At 45.1% G+C, this 12,776-nt stretch overlaps 1 protein-coding gene across 2 annotated transcripts in view; it reads left to right on the plus strand.

Moving 5' to 3' along the window:
• The window catches only part of PPIL6 (peptidylprolyl isomerase like 6), a 32,840-nt gene extending 22,787 nt beyond the window's left edge, over positions 1-10,053 (plus strand). The window contains exons 7-9 of one of the 2 annotated variants that reach the window (XM_019520112.1): positions 4,825-4,960; positions 5,136-5,204; positions 8,921-9,004. In XM_019520112.1, the coding sequence (XP_019375657.1) occupies positions 4,825-4,960; positions 5,136-5,181 (182 nt within the window). In that variant the 3' untranslated portion in view covers positions 5,182-5,204; positions 8,921-9,004. Of the gene's footprint in view, positions 1-4,824; positions 4,961-5,135; positions 5,205-8,920 lie in introns of both variants that reach the window. The other variant, XM_019520111.1, reaches the window with a different exon arrangement.
• The last annotated feature ends 2,723 nt before the right edge of the window (positions 10,054-12,776 follow it).

Consider the following 12,776-nt stretch of genomic DNA (forward strand, 5'->3'; position numbering starts at 1 on the left):
GTGCGGGCAGGGCACGGGCCATGCTGCAGCTCTCCCGCCCACGCGCCGGGGGCAAGGGGCGGAGCCAGAGAACAAGCTGCACGCACTGTCCCCGGCTCGTCTAATCAGGCACGGCTGCAGCAGCCCAGCGCCGCACAGCCCTTGGGGCAGTGGCGGCAGTACCCGGCTCAGTCATGAGCCCAGCCCTGCGGGGGTAAGCAGCTCCCTTCCCCTCGCTGCTGGCTGGGGTCCGCGCGCCGGCCCTGCCCGGCTCGCCTCACCGCTGCCCTGCCACCACCGCCACTGCCGCAGCTCTGTGCTCTGCGGCGGCGGCGCCTCAGGCCAGATAAAATGGCTTGGCGGGCCGCATGTTGGACAAGCCTGCTATAGGACTTCTTGTTTGAGAGACAGAGAGCAGTGTGCCTTCCTATGAGAGATGGTCTCTTGAGAACTACAAGTCCCAGAGTTCCTTAGTTCATGCCGGCATTTTCTGTGCATTTGCAGAAGTCAACAGGGCAGCCAGTTGGCTGCAGGAGAAGGAACAAGCACAAGCAAGCAGAGACATTGATCCCAGTAAGAGTGGGAGCAAGTAGTGAGGGTGAAGCAGATGATGACTTTTTAAATTTTAATGAAAATCAGAACCAGCAGCTCAGGGCCCAAGAAGTTGAGTATTACTTCTCATCTGTGAGAAACTTATCTGAGATGTCACCTACTATGAAAAAAATTATTCATCCGTTATAACACAAGCATTCCCTCATCTGCCCACGTAGAGCGATTGTTCAGTAGTGGGGGCTTAGTTTTGCAAGACAGGAGAGGAAAATTGTCAGATTTTGAACTGCAAATTTTGAAATGCAGCTTTTGCTAAAGTTCAGTAAGCATGTTTAAACAGTTTCTGCTATGCAACTGAACAGTCTTTTTCTCATTTAAACTGATTTTCCAATTTCAGTCTAATTTTGATTTTCAGACACTTTCATTATTTCTAATTCAGATGTATTTAATACCATTTTGTTACCTTTTGAGCAATAAAAAATGTAACAACAGAGGCTATCTGTAGAAACAGCTTTCATTTGTCACCTGGCTATGAATATCTCTTCTGTTATTCTGGTATACCTATATGATGCATTGACTTTTACAAAGTACTTCACATGGAGAGGGTGAGAAGGATCTAACAGTACATAGGTATTGGTAAATTGTTATTCTGAAAACTGTATGACAAGTATAACATTGTTCTCAGGTAAAGGAGGGTGAGTTTCGAGTAAATTAGTGTGCTTCTGTGAGCTTATGGAAAAGAAAGCCACTCATTGCATTTGAAAATGAAAAATGATGCTAAGAGGCAATTCACCCTGTTTCACGCATTTCTCATGAATCAACTTAACTTTTAACTCGTTACTCTCTTTTTAACTTTCCTTCTAACTAGTTGAAAGTGGAGATATTTAACTTTTAACTTAACTCGGGTTAATTTTAAAGACTGCTAACTTTTAACTCTAACATTTTTCATAAACTTTTCCCATGATCGCCATTACTTAAAAGTGTATTCCAGTAATTGGGCTGGTTTTTGACAACATGAATACACATGAGCTAAAAATCTTCACTGATTTCTTTCCTCCAGCCACGCACACTGTTTACATGGACTATGCTAGAATTCCCCCCAAGTGTGTATCTACAACTCTTTACTGTGAACTCTTTCAGTATATCTGCTCCAAAGTGCTGTCCTGGGAACTGATCTCTCCTGCCGACCAAAACAATGCTAAGAGGAAAAGCAGCATATCCATGTGTGGACAATTGAAGGGGGCAAGCCGTAGACACAATTTCTTCTGCTGCTGCTGCTCCTTGAATTCTGTGCAGGGCTATTATATGAATACACAATCTCATTCTCAATATTTAATAGCACTTTATTATGTGCAATGCTTCATACCAACATGAATGTATCCTCATACATTAGTACACATGTAAGCAGTATGCTGTCCATCTTCCTGGTGGAGTAAAATGAGACAGAAGTGAAGTGACCTGCCCATGGCCACATCAAAAAACAGTAGCAGAGTCTAGATTGATACTGGCAGGTTTACTAACTCCCAGTTCAGCATTTGTGTTCCTGACAAAGCTTGTGCTGCTCTGCTACCCAAGAGAGAAGCTTGGCTGTTTTTTAATTACTCTTGTAACTGTAGTTGGAGGGGACAACAGATGTAGGGTCAGAAAAGCTCCATACTTTTAAGATAGGCATATTTGGGATTCCATCAACCTTGAAAGTGTCCCTGTAAGGAGTTTTATTACCATACTTCACACACCACAAACACTGGTTATTTAGAGAGATGACTGTCAGAACTGAACCCCCTTTCAAAAGAAAAGATTAAATATTGGTTTTAATCCATTTTAAAGGTGCTCATTGAGAGATGAAATTTTATGGAGGTGATTATTTTGCTTTCCCAGCACTTTCCACCACACTATTTACAGAGATGACAGGTGACAAATATTGTTGCTGTCTGAGAAGAAGTGACAGACGCTGCTGTCAGATGCGAATGTTCTCTGAATCTCCACATTTGGCACATAGCCATTTACTGTTGTAGTCTGTAAAATTAATGGGTTGTTTCTACATTTCACTGTAATGAGTTCAAAGTACTGAGGTAATTGCAGAATACCATTTGGACTTAAGTGCCATTTTATACTGCAAAGACATCTAATCTAAAATTAAGCTCCTGAACTTGTCATTCACAAGTCAGCAACAGAGGAGCAACTACTTCAGTGAGAATTTAATTGCTATTTTTATTAATTACTTTGAGATAAGAGTCCTCCAAGTGAGAATGGCTAAAATTGGGAGAATAATCAACTACCTAAAACCCTCAGATTTCCATCATTATTTTCAAGTTTGTGGAAAGCCCTCTTGGGTTCTTGATTGCACAGTGTGTCATATCAGCTGCTAAACAGCAGAGAAGGGGCTTAGATATGGTTTCAGCTTGCAGCTCTGCATCATTTCCACTCCTGCTCACTACCTTAGACCCTTTCAGTTTAGTCATCACTTGTGTTTGCTGTCTCCCACTGTACTACCTCCCTTTCATCATTCCTCATCATCCCCAGCCCACCCATCCCTTCCCATCCCTTCCATCTCTTCCCATCCACCAGCATCCATCCTTTGATGCACTCCACCCAGACTCTTTCTAACCAGCCTGCCTTTCCTCAGTTGGCTCAGCAGTGTTCACGTTCAACTTTTCCTCTCTGTACTCAACTTTACTTCTCATTTCCATTCTCATTTCCACTCCCAAAACTTGTCTCGCACCTTGCACCCACTTCCTGTTTCTTGTATCACTGGATGCTTCTGGGAGTCCAGGTACTACTCGAGCTTTCTGAACTAAAAGTCCATTCTCTCTTTACTCAACTCTATCACTTTATTTGCTCAGCAACTCCCCTTGCTCCCCCCTCCTCCAAGACAGTCTTTTATGTAAGTGTAGCAGAAAGGAGCTGTGCCAAATACTACAAAAACCATCTGCCCTGCCTCTCGTTCCAGCTACATTCTGCTCTTCTATACAACTTACCTCCTCCACCAGTTTCTGCATTCCTCATCTTGGTCTTCAAGGTCCTATGGTAATTCCTGCCTATCTTCTTATTTTGTTTGCTCCCTTCTCCCTGTTCATTTCATGAGTCCATTGACTTCAGTTTCCCTTCTCTGTCCTCTTTTTATCCCTCTGCCGCATGTATGCTGCAAACAGCACTGAATGGAACTCTTATAAATAAGCATGCCAGTTCCTGTAAGCTGTTCACATGCAAAGTTGTTCTTGTTTCACATTTTCAGGAGTGGTCTTTAATAAGTTTAGAATTGTGTAATGTGTGTATGGCAAAGAAGGAAATCTGTTCCTGGTGAAGTGGTGGCACTGAGTTTTCTCTGCTCATTGCAAGTGATATGACAAGAGGCAGAAAAAAGACTGTACCTCTGGGTGCTCTCTCTCTTTCTATTCTGATTTCTGTCCATAACCATGGGTATCAACTATGATAAATCCAGTATTAACCCAACATGAGCAAATCTAGGATTTTGAAAAGGAAGGTGCTGATGATATGGTCCATCATCCAATATATTTCTCCAGATAATAAGAATTAAGATGCTTTACTAATTTGCTAGGGGCTTATGGCTATATTATTTCATTTAAAATTGAAGCAAAAACAAATATAGCTTTATTGGAATGTGCATTAATTTGCTATTATGTATTAGAAATGCAACAAACTAGGCAAAAGAACCTCCAAAATGTTGTTTCATTAGTCCTGTAGTCATTAGAGTTGAACGCGCATCTCTCTTTCAGATTCATAAAACAAAGTCTAGCCTTCTTGAGCATCTTGGCAGTGCATCCAGTGCTACACTGACATTTATTTCCACACCTGGGTTAATGTTATCTAGGGTTGTAAACAGTCTCCAACACTGTTAAATAGGAGCTACATTACCAGGAGCAGCTAACAGATAGAAGAATTGCCACAAAAAAAAAGACAGCCTAGCTAGTGGACTATCAAGATCATTAAAACAAGGGAGGGTTGTTAACATATGTGTTTAGAAGAAACAAGTACATTATAATCAGCCATAAAATCAGTTGAGTCTCACTGCTGCCTGAATAGAAATGCTGTTGCTGCTGCAGTTAGTTTGAAACTTTGGGTGGACCAGGAATCAAAGGTGTGGGGGATTCAAGTGCACCAGTGTACCCCCTTGGATCCACCCTGTAATCCAGCTCCTGTCTCTTTTTCCTGTTATCCCAACCACACCCTTTGATTACAGAATGTGGGAAAAGAATCCAGAGCTGAAAAAGGGGGTGGAGTAGTCATGTCAATGAGTAAAAACTTCTATTGTGTGTTACTGTTCACTGTTTCTAGATGAGAACTTCTCAATCCCTCACAATAAAAGAGGGGTCCTTGGGATGGCCAATAAGGGGCGTCACAGCAATGGATCACAGTTCTACATCACACTACAGCCAGCTCCCTACCTGGATAGAAAATATGTGGCTTTTGGGTATGTATGTACTCATGTGTCATTTCTAACCATTTAAAAATGCTTCTACTTATCTAAGATATTACTACCTCAGAGTAAAGCTTTCTCTGTGCTGCCACACTAACAGGTGCAAGCAGGAAATATCAGCTCAGGGGGAGGGGTAAGATGACTTTAAGTTACCTTTGTGCCTTTTCAGTACTGAGGCTGCTCCAGGAGCAGAAGAGGCTCCTGGGAAATCTTGAACAGTTCCAGATGCCTGTTCAAGGTAAAATCTACATCAGTCAAGTGAGAAAGTGCGATGTCTGACTAATATAGCTGCTTGGTTAGATTAGCAGGACTGCTTTTTTCAGATGGCTTGTTTTGCTCTAATGGTTGGAATAAATTATAACAACAAAAGTGCAGCTTTGCTGAGGCATACTAAACGCTCTACCTAAGTTGTATTCCAATATAGACATATCACCAAGTTTGCTTCCACCTGACCTGGATACAGTAGCCTGCAAGATCAAAGTAGGCTGTAGCTTACAAAAGCTCAGGCCTCTAAACAAATTAATCTATAAGGCACTGCCTGCTGTGCCTCCAAAGTCAGTAGGCTCCAGCCCTGCCTTCCCTACACCTGAGTTTGCCAGGCAGCTTAAAGCTATCCCCACAACACTAGCACTATAGGATGCTTCCCTATCCAGAAGGAAGGTCAGAGTGATGACCCAAAGGCTTAGGGTCATTTAAGCACATCAGTTTCCTAAGCAACAGCATGCAAGGGAGTGTTGTGGCCACTGTCATGTCTAGCCATCTTTGATTCCCCAGCCTAAATGATCCAGTACGTATTTACAAGTGTGGTTAGCTTTTGGCATGACTCCAGAGCAGGGCTTGAACTCACATCTCCAGAGTGTATGCTGCCTTAACTCAGTGATTCTTCACCAGGGTGCCAGGGCACTCCAAGATCCCTTGAGATGGTTTCAAGGGTACCATGCAATGTTAGCACTGTTAGGTGCACCAACAAGGTTCACAAGGTAAAGCCAGAGATTTCAAATAGGAACTCATAGTGTTAAAACATTCTTAGTGGTCTTTTCTGCCACTGACTGGTATTTCCCAAGGGGTATCTTGATTCTAACAAGGTTGAGAATCACTGTCTTAACTGCTCTGCCACCATGCACCTGCCCTAATGAGAACCAACGGTCAAATCATGGCCCTACTGAAGACAATAGCCCAAGTTCTATTGACTTCAATGGACACAGGATTCTACTCTGGGGTGTTTAGAGCTGCTTTAATCTATGCAGTTCTTTTACACGGCACCAAAAAGGCTGATGGGTGAAGATGAGGGTAGGGGTATTTATGTTGTCACACAGTGATGGAGTAGCAGAGCGTTTCAAAATGCAGAAGGCAAATTAAAATGTGATCTTAATGGATACTTTTATACATGTGGCATTTGACCTTATTTCTACATTTTACATAGGAGGTTCTTTCCTACCCATAAACTGCCCATAAAAGCATAGGAAGTAGGCGTGTGCAAAGCGGGCCCTATTCAATTTGGATTCAGCCCAAATTGGGGACAGTGATTTGATTCGTTGATTCGGATCATTGTCCCTGATTCAATTCGGCCCAATTCAAATCTAAAGATTCGATGCTGATTAGGTGAATCAGAGATTCGGACATAGACACAGCATTAAATGTTTTTTCTACACACCTTGAGGTACAAGGAGTGGCTCATGATTGCTGCAATGGAGCGTCTCTCAGGAACACGGGGCGGTGGGGGGGGCACGTGACACGTGCTCAGCGGCAAGCCCAGAAGTGGACCAGAAGTACTTCCGGTCCACTCCCCAGCCTGTTGGGGAGTGCACAGGCTGCGTCCCCTCAGTTCGGCCATCAGCCACGGGGGGACCCCGGGTGCCTCCCCAGACTCAGGAGGCACCAGTCACCAAGCCAGGGGGGTGGGAGGACTCTCCAGTGCGCTCCCTGGCAGGCGTGGAAGCAGAGCGGAAGTGCTTCTAGTCTGCTTCCAGGTAAGCTGCTGAGCGCGCTGGGGCAGCCCCCTGTGCTTCTGCGGGATGCTCCATGCACCCCACCATTGCAGCATTCATGAACTGCCTGCTACCTAGAGGTAGGTAGAAAAAACATTTCAAAGCTGTGTCTATGTCCAAATCGCCAAATCTTTGATTTGGAGGGTTCCAATTCGATTTGGAGAGATTAAAGGGTGCTCTGATTTGATTCGGATTCAGAGATTTGGCCACCAAATTGGGCCGAATCTCCACCAAATCAAATCAGGGATTGAAGCTTCACACACCCCTAATAGGAAGTTTCAAGTACTGTTCTTATTACACAGGCCTATATAAAGCTTACTAGGAACTCTGCCAAAGCAAAGCAAGGCCACAGCGTGCTGAGAGGCAGTTCAGCACTATATGGAATTGCTGTGCTGTAAACTGGCTGGCCCACGCTGGCTCCCCAGCCTTCCAAAGCTTAGGCAATGGCATCTTGAAGTAGCAATACCAATTCTTACATTAAAGCAAGAGACATCCAGGACAGACATCCTAAACATGAATTTCACATCACTGATCCATTTGCTTCTGTTACTTTCTTCTTCCATCTTCTTCTATGTTCCCTTCCACTTTGTGGTCCTATGCCAGCTTGGCCAAACATAGTATGGTGCAGAGTTCTGCTAGCCATTCTGCTTCAGGTGTGTGTATAGTGCATGTCACAATACAGTCTGAATCCTGTACACTCATGCTCACAACAGCATGGGTGAGGAACAAACAGTTTAAACATTAAGAAGACTATGACTTGTTCCATTATGTTTGTGATACAGACTAATTGACAGAAGGACTTTAATTAGAGTCTCTCTTTTTCTCAGTGAACTGCTTTTATTAAATGAAGGACTGTTTTTAACAATTTACTGCTTGATTTATTTTTCTTAGATGTTCTGAACACTTGTAGCCCCAATGTCTTGGGGTGTTAGCTACATGCTGTAACAGCTGCAGATGTATAAAGCTGTACCATTTTTCTGTCTCCTAAATGTTTATTAGTGAGGTATTTTCAGAGCAGACTGCTAATCTATTGGGAAAAACAATCCTATAAAACATATAGTGTATGAACCAACTATTTTAAGAGAAATTTTTACTGGGAAAACTACTATTTAGTTATTATATAACCCAATATAAAAAATAAAGGTTTTGAAATAATAGTCTTATTCCGACAGGTGATATAGCTGTACCATCTTCTGAATCAGAAAGGAATTTCCTGACCTTTGGATAATTTTCCTTGATTTTTTTTTCTGCTCCACCACACAGACCCCTGCACTATAAAGTCTAGATTTTTGGCAGCTGACAGACATTCAGTTAAAGTATGATGGGATCAGATCTGCAATTCCAACAATTGTGCCACCTGCCATGCCATACGTGCATGGCAGGAGGCACAATTGTGGGATGGGGGGGGATCAGATTCCAATCGCACCCTATTTCTAGTGCAAGGGAAATGCAAGATCATTTCAGCTTATCAGCACTCCCAGCTGTAGGAGAGCATCAGAACCCACCGTTTCAGTGCAATCCTGAGGCTGGGAGTGCCAATCAGCTGACTGGCACTCCCAGCCACAGGAACGCACTGGAGCCCTTCAAGGTTCTGGTGGGCTTCCAAGCCTGGGAGCTCTGATTGGTGGATTGGCACTGGCCACACATTCAATTTAAGGTATGATGGGAACCAGCCACAACGTTATTACACATATTCTGTGTAATTACTTTATGGGTTGTTCCGTTTTATCGCACCATTAATTGCATGAATATGTGGCTAAGTTATTACTTAAGATGTGATTAACTGGTTAATTATGTCTGCCAGAGCCCTTTGTTAAAGCATGCATATTTAACAAATTAGGAAATTGTAGAATATTGTGGAACTCAAGCTAGTGACTGAATTGTTGAAACTACTGCTTTCTGGTAGGGATCAGACTGTAAAAAGTATGTAATTAACTGACTGTGAATATATATTTTCCTGTTGTAGACAGCTGATTGAGGGTACGGAAGTTCTTCAGAAACTGGAAGATTTACCTACATGCAACGAAAGGCCTGTAGTAGAATGTAAAATTATTAGCTGTGGAGTTTTTGAGCCTTGACTGCAAGCTAATTTTCCTTTTTACTGTAGCTTATAACAGTACAGCGTATACATGTTTTTCTAATCAGATTTTGTAGATTTTGAAGGCACTTTTTTTACAAACACCCCCTCCCCCAATGTGTACAAATAAAAAATGTTGGCATGTTTCCTTCCATTCTAAGAATGTTTTTGTGCCTTGTTCAAAAATACTCATGTGAGTGGTACTAAAGGTTTTGGGAATGTACCTAGCTGCCAGTATAGTTATATAGACAACTATGGTGACTCCCCAATAGCAGGTATATTGCTATAGTAATGAAAGGACAAATTTGTATTGTTGGCTCAATTTTGGCACTCCTAATGCTCTGTTTACTCAGTAAACTTGCCATGCTTGGCAGCAGCTTCCAAAGTACTGTAGCCATAACCATGTGGCATTATGGACACAGTCATTCAGCAGTGCTAAATTAGCCTGCCAAAGCACAGTGTCAACATGGCTATCCACCTTCCTGGTTAGGGAACAACCCACACAGAGCAGCACAGCATGTTTGAGGTTATTGCTACCAAGCCCAGTTAGTTTGCTCTTTGTGGACCTAGGCTTAAGACATGCTGAAGCTGCAGTGCACTGTAGTGATACCCATGGAAACTTTAAGCTAACCTTAACTTAGCTCAGATACTGAAACGGTCTAGGTACAGTAGCATGGAGCTCTATGCTCAGTAGTTTTATGAGAATCATGGGGGGTGCTTGTGAAGTAAGTCATGGTTCAACATAAGGGTTGCAAAATGGAGACTTCTCTCAATGTCTGAAGCATGATTTCATTTCCCTCCCCCCCACCCCATCCACCCACTGCCCTGTGCTGTCTCTGGCTGCCCTGGGGATAGGGGGAGTTCCAGAGCTGCTCATGTCTCTCTAGCCAGGCTACACAGGGAGCAGCAGCAGCGGCCCACTTTCCCTCCCCTTCCCAGTCTCTTTGCTATCTCTGCTGCTGTCCGCAGCTGAGCCTGGCTCCCTGCGCTACCCATTTGGAGCAGGGCAAGAGCTGCTCTGGAGCTTCTCCCATTCCCAGTGCAGCTGGAGGCAGCAGCAGCAGCATTGGCTGGGGGCAGGGGGAATGGAAGAGAAGGAGAGGGGACATGCTGCTGAGCACAAAGAGGAACAGATGGGAGATTCCTACCTGATTTGGGGGCTTAAAAAGCCATCAGCTCAGGGGCGGGCAATTATTTTGGGCGGAGGGCCACTTAGCAAGTTTTAGCAAGCTGTTGAGGGCCACATGGGTAACCCTGCCCTTTGACAGGTGCCCCGACCCCTGGTCACCATCTTGGGACCAGAAGTCCTGCCCCTGATCTCTGACCCTTGCCACCATAAGTCCCTCCCCTTGTCCCTGGAAGTACTCCTTTGAAGAGGGTTTGCTATCTTAGAACCGAAAAAACCAAATTATATACTAAAAATCAAATACCCATATTATATTTTAATTCAATTAAATATATATATTTTTGTCCTGATATGTGTGTGTTTGTGTAGAAGTAATTGCATAATAATCCAAAAAGCAGTCTTACTCTTGCATAGTGTGTGGGGTTTGTGGGGGATTGTGGGTGTGTGTGTGTGTGTGTGTAGTATTTGTGGGATGTGTGATTGTGTCTGGTGGAGGGTGTGGCTATGGGGTTTGCAGGAAGGGCTGCAAGTGGGGAGCCAGCTGGGCCCTTGCTGCTCAAAGCCTCATGGCCACATTTGCACTCCAGAAATTCCTGCTGCTGCCAGGAGGTCGGAGGCTGTCAGGGAAGGGCCTGTCAGGCTCGGGGGGCAGTGCAAGGTGCTCCCAGAGCTGCTGGGGATGGCACGAGCTGGTGGGGGTGAGATGAGGTGCCAGGGACATGGCCTAGGACATGGCAAGCCCAAGGAGGTGGCACAGAACTTGCATCATGCACCAGAGGCTTGGGGCAGCAAAGGCCTAGCTGCCTCCCCCACCCAGAGGTGGCCTGGGGGTTGCCACCGCCTTGGGGGAAGGCTCAGCCCCTCCCCCACCCTGCAGGAGCCTGGCAGCAGCTCACCCCCCAACCCCAGGACAGGTGAGGATTCTGCACCAGGAGCCAGAGCAGAGTCACAGCTGCTTTTCTGTTTCAGAAGCTCCTGCAGCTTCCAGGAGGCCAGGGGCCATGGGGAAGCTCCTGGCCAGCCCAGGCTACGTCCCCACCAGCTCATGTTGCCCCCAGTGGCCTCTGTGCTGCCCCCAGGGCTGGATAGCGGGGTTGGGAGCCAGCGACAGCCAGGCAGTGCCCTGGGGCCAGTGGCAGTGGGGCCCAGAGTGGGGTGGCAGGAGCCTGGGGTGCAGCTGGCTGGGCTTTATGGAGCTGGGCTGGGCTGCCCCAGCAGGGAGAGAGGGGAGCCACTCCACTCTGGGCCCCACCAGCACTGGCTCCCGTGTGCCCCCTGCTCACAGCCCCCTGCCCCAGCCCTATGGCAAGGCAGGGATCAGCGTCCCCCCACCCCTGACCCCCTCTTCAGAGGCTCCAAATCAATTCAGAAAAATTCGGAGATTCAGAAGGTAGCCTTTCAGGTGAGCAAAAACTGAGAAGAGGGAGGTGGAGCAGCGGGGGAAAGACTGACATCTCTAGCTGGCCAGTGACTGTGATCTTTCCCTGAGTCCCCTTCCAATCACAGTGCTCTGGGGAAGGGATGTAGAAACAGCATATAAGCCTCTGTCTGCAGGCTTTCTGTGCCTTTTGTCAGCTGTTTCTGCCTGAGCAACAGTATCTGAAAGGTACTGGACTGGCTTGGTTTCCTACCTAGTCAGTCTCCTACTACTTTTTGTTCTTGGAAAGGATTAGATATAGCTTACTAACTTGAATCCCTCTACTTATCCCTATGCAATCCATTTCTTTCAATTTATATTTGTTTTTGGTTGTTTTTCCAACACTTTTTAAAAAAGAAAGTGGTTTTGCCTGGCAGAGTGATCCATCACTGTGCAGGGAAGTATATACATTACACACATTCACACACATATATCATAGAAGTAGTAGTCAGATATTATTACAACACAGAAGAAGTCAGACATTCATGGACGAAGAAGAAGAGATGATATATAGTTATTAATATTATTAGTTATAGTTACATACAGACTAAAGACAACACAAGAAAAAGTCAGATAGAGATTCAGATTAACACAACACAGAAGTCAGACACTCAATCATAGAAGAAGGAGAAGAGGAAGAAGAGATATTATTTTGGTACAGACACAACAGTAAACACAACACAGAAGAAGTAGTCAGACAGTCATACATCAGAGAAGAAGACGAAATATATTATTAGTTGCACACACAGACACATTTTAAAGCACAGGAAAGATTAATATGAAGCGTGCCGGAAAGGCAGGTGCCAGGTCTTCTGGCAGGGGAGGGAGAGGGGCTAGAGGGGGTAGGGGGAGAGCTAGAGTTGCAAGTTTTCCCCCCGCCCCCAAACATAGACACATCCCTCTTTCCTGGCAGCCACAAGTCTCCTGCTGCTAGTGGAAGCAAGGAGGTGGGAGCAGTACCTATCCCTGCACCTGCACCACATTCCCTAACTCCAGAAATAGGCACCAGCAGCAGAATGACAGTCTCCTTCACCCCAATTTCATCTCCTAGTATGAACCTCCAACTGCTAGAGGAGGAGCTGGATCTGGAACCAGTGGACCTAAGTGCCCTAGCTAAAGAAATTCCAAGTGGAGTTTGTGCTCCAAATCCCTCAAAGTTCCCCTAGACCCAAGTCTCCTTCTCAGGAAGGCACCTCAGGGGA

The sequence above is a fragment of the Gavialis gangeticus genome, unplaced genomic scaffold, assembly GCF_001723915.1.
Source record: "Gavialis gangeticus isolate Ggan-Ray unplaced genomic scaffold, GavGan_comp1, whole genome shotgun sequence".
NCBI classification, from domain to species: Eukaryota; Metazoa; Chordata; order Crocodylia; family Gavialidae; genus Gavialis; species Gavialis gangeticus.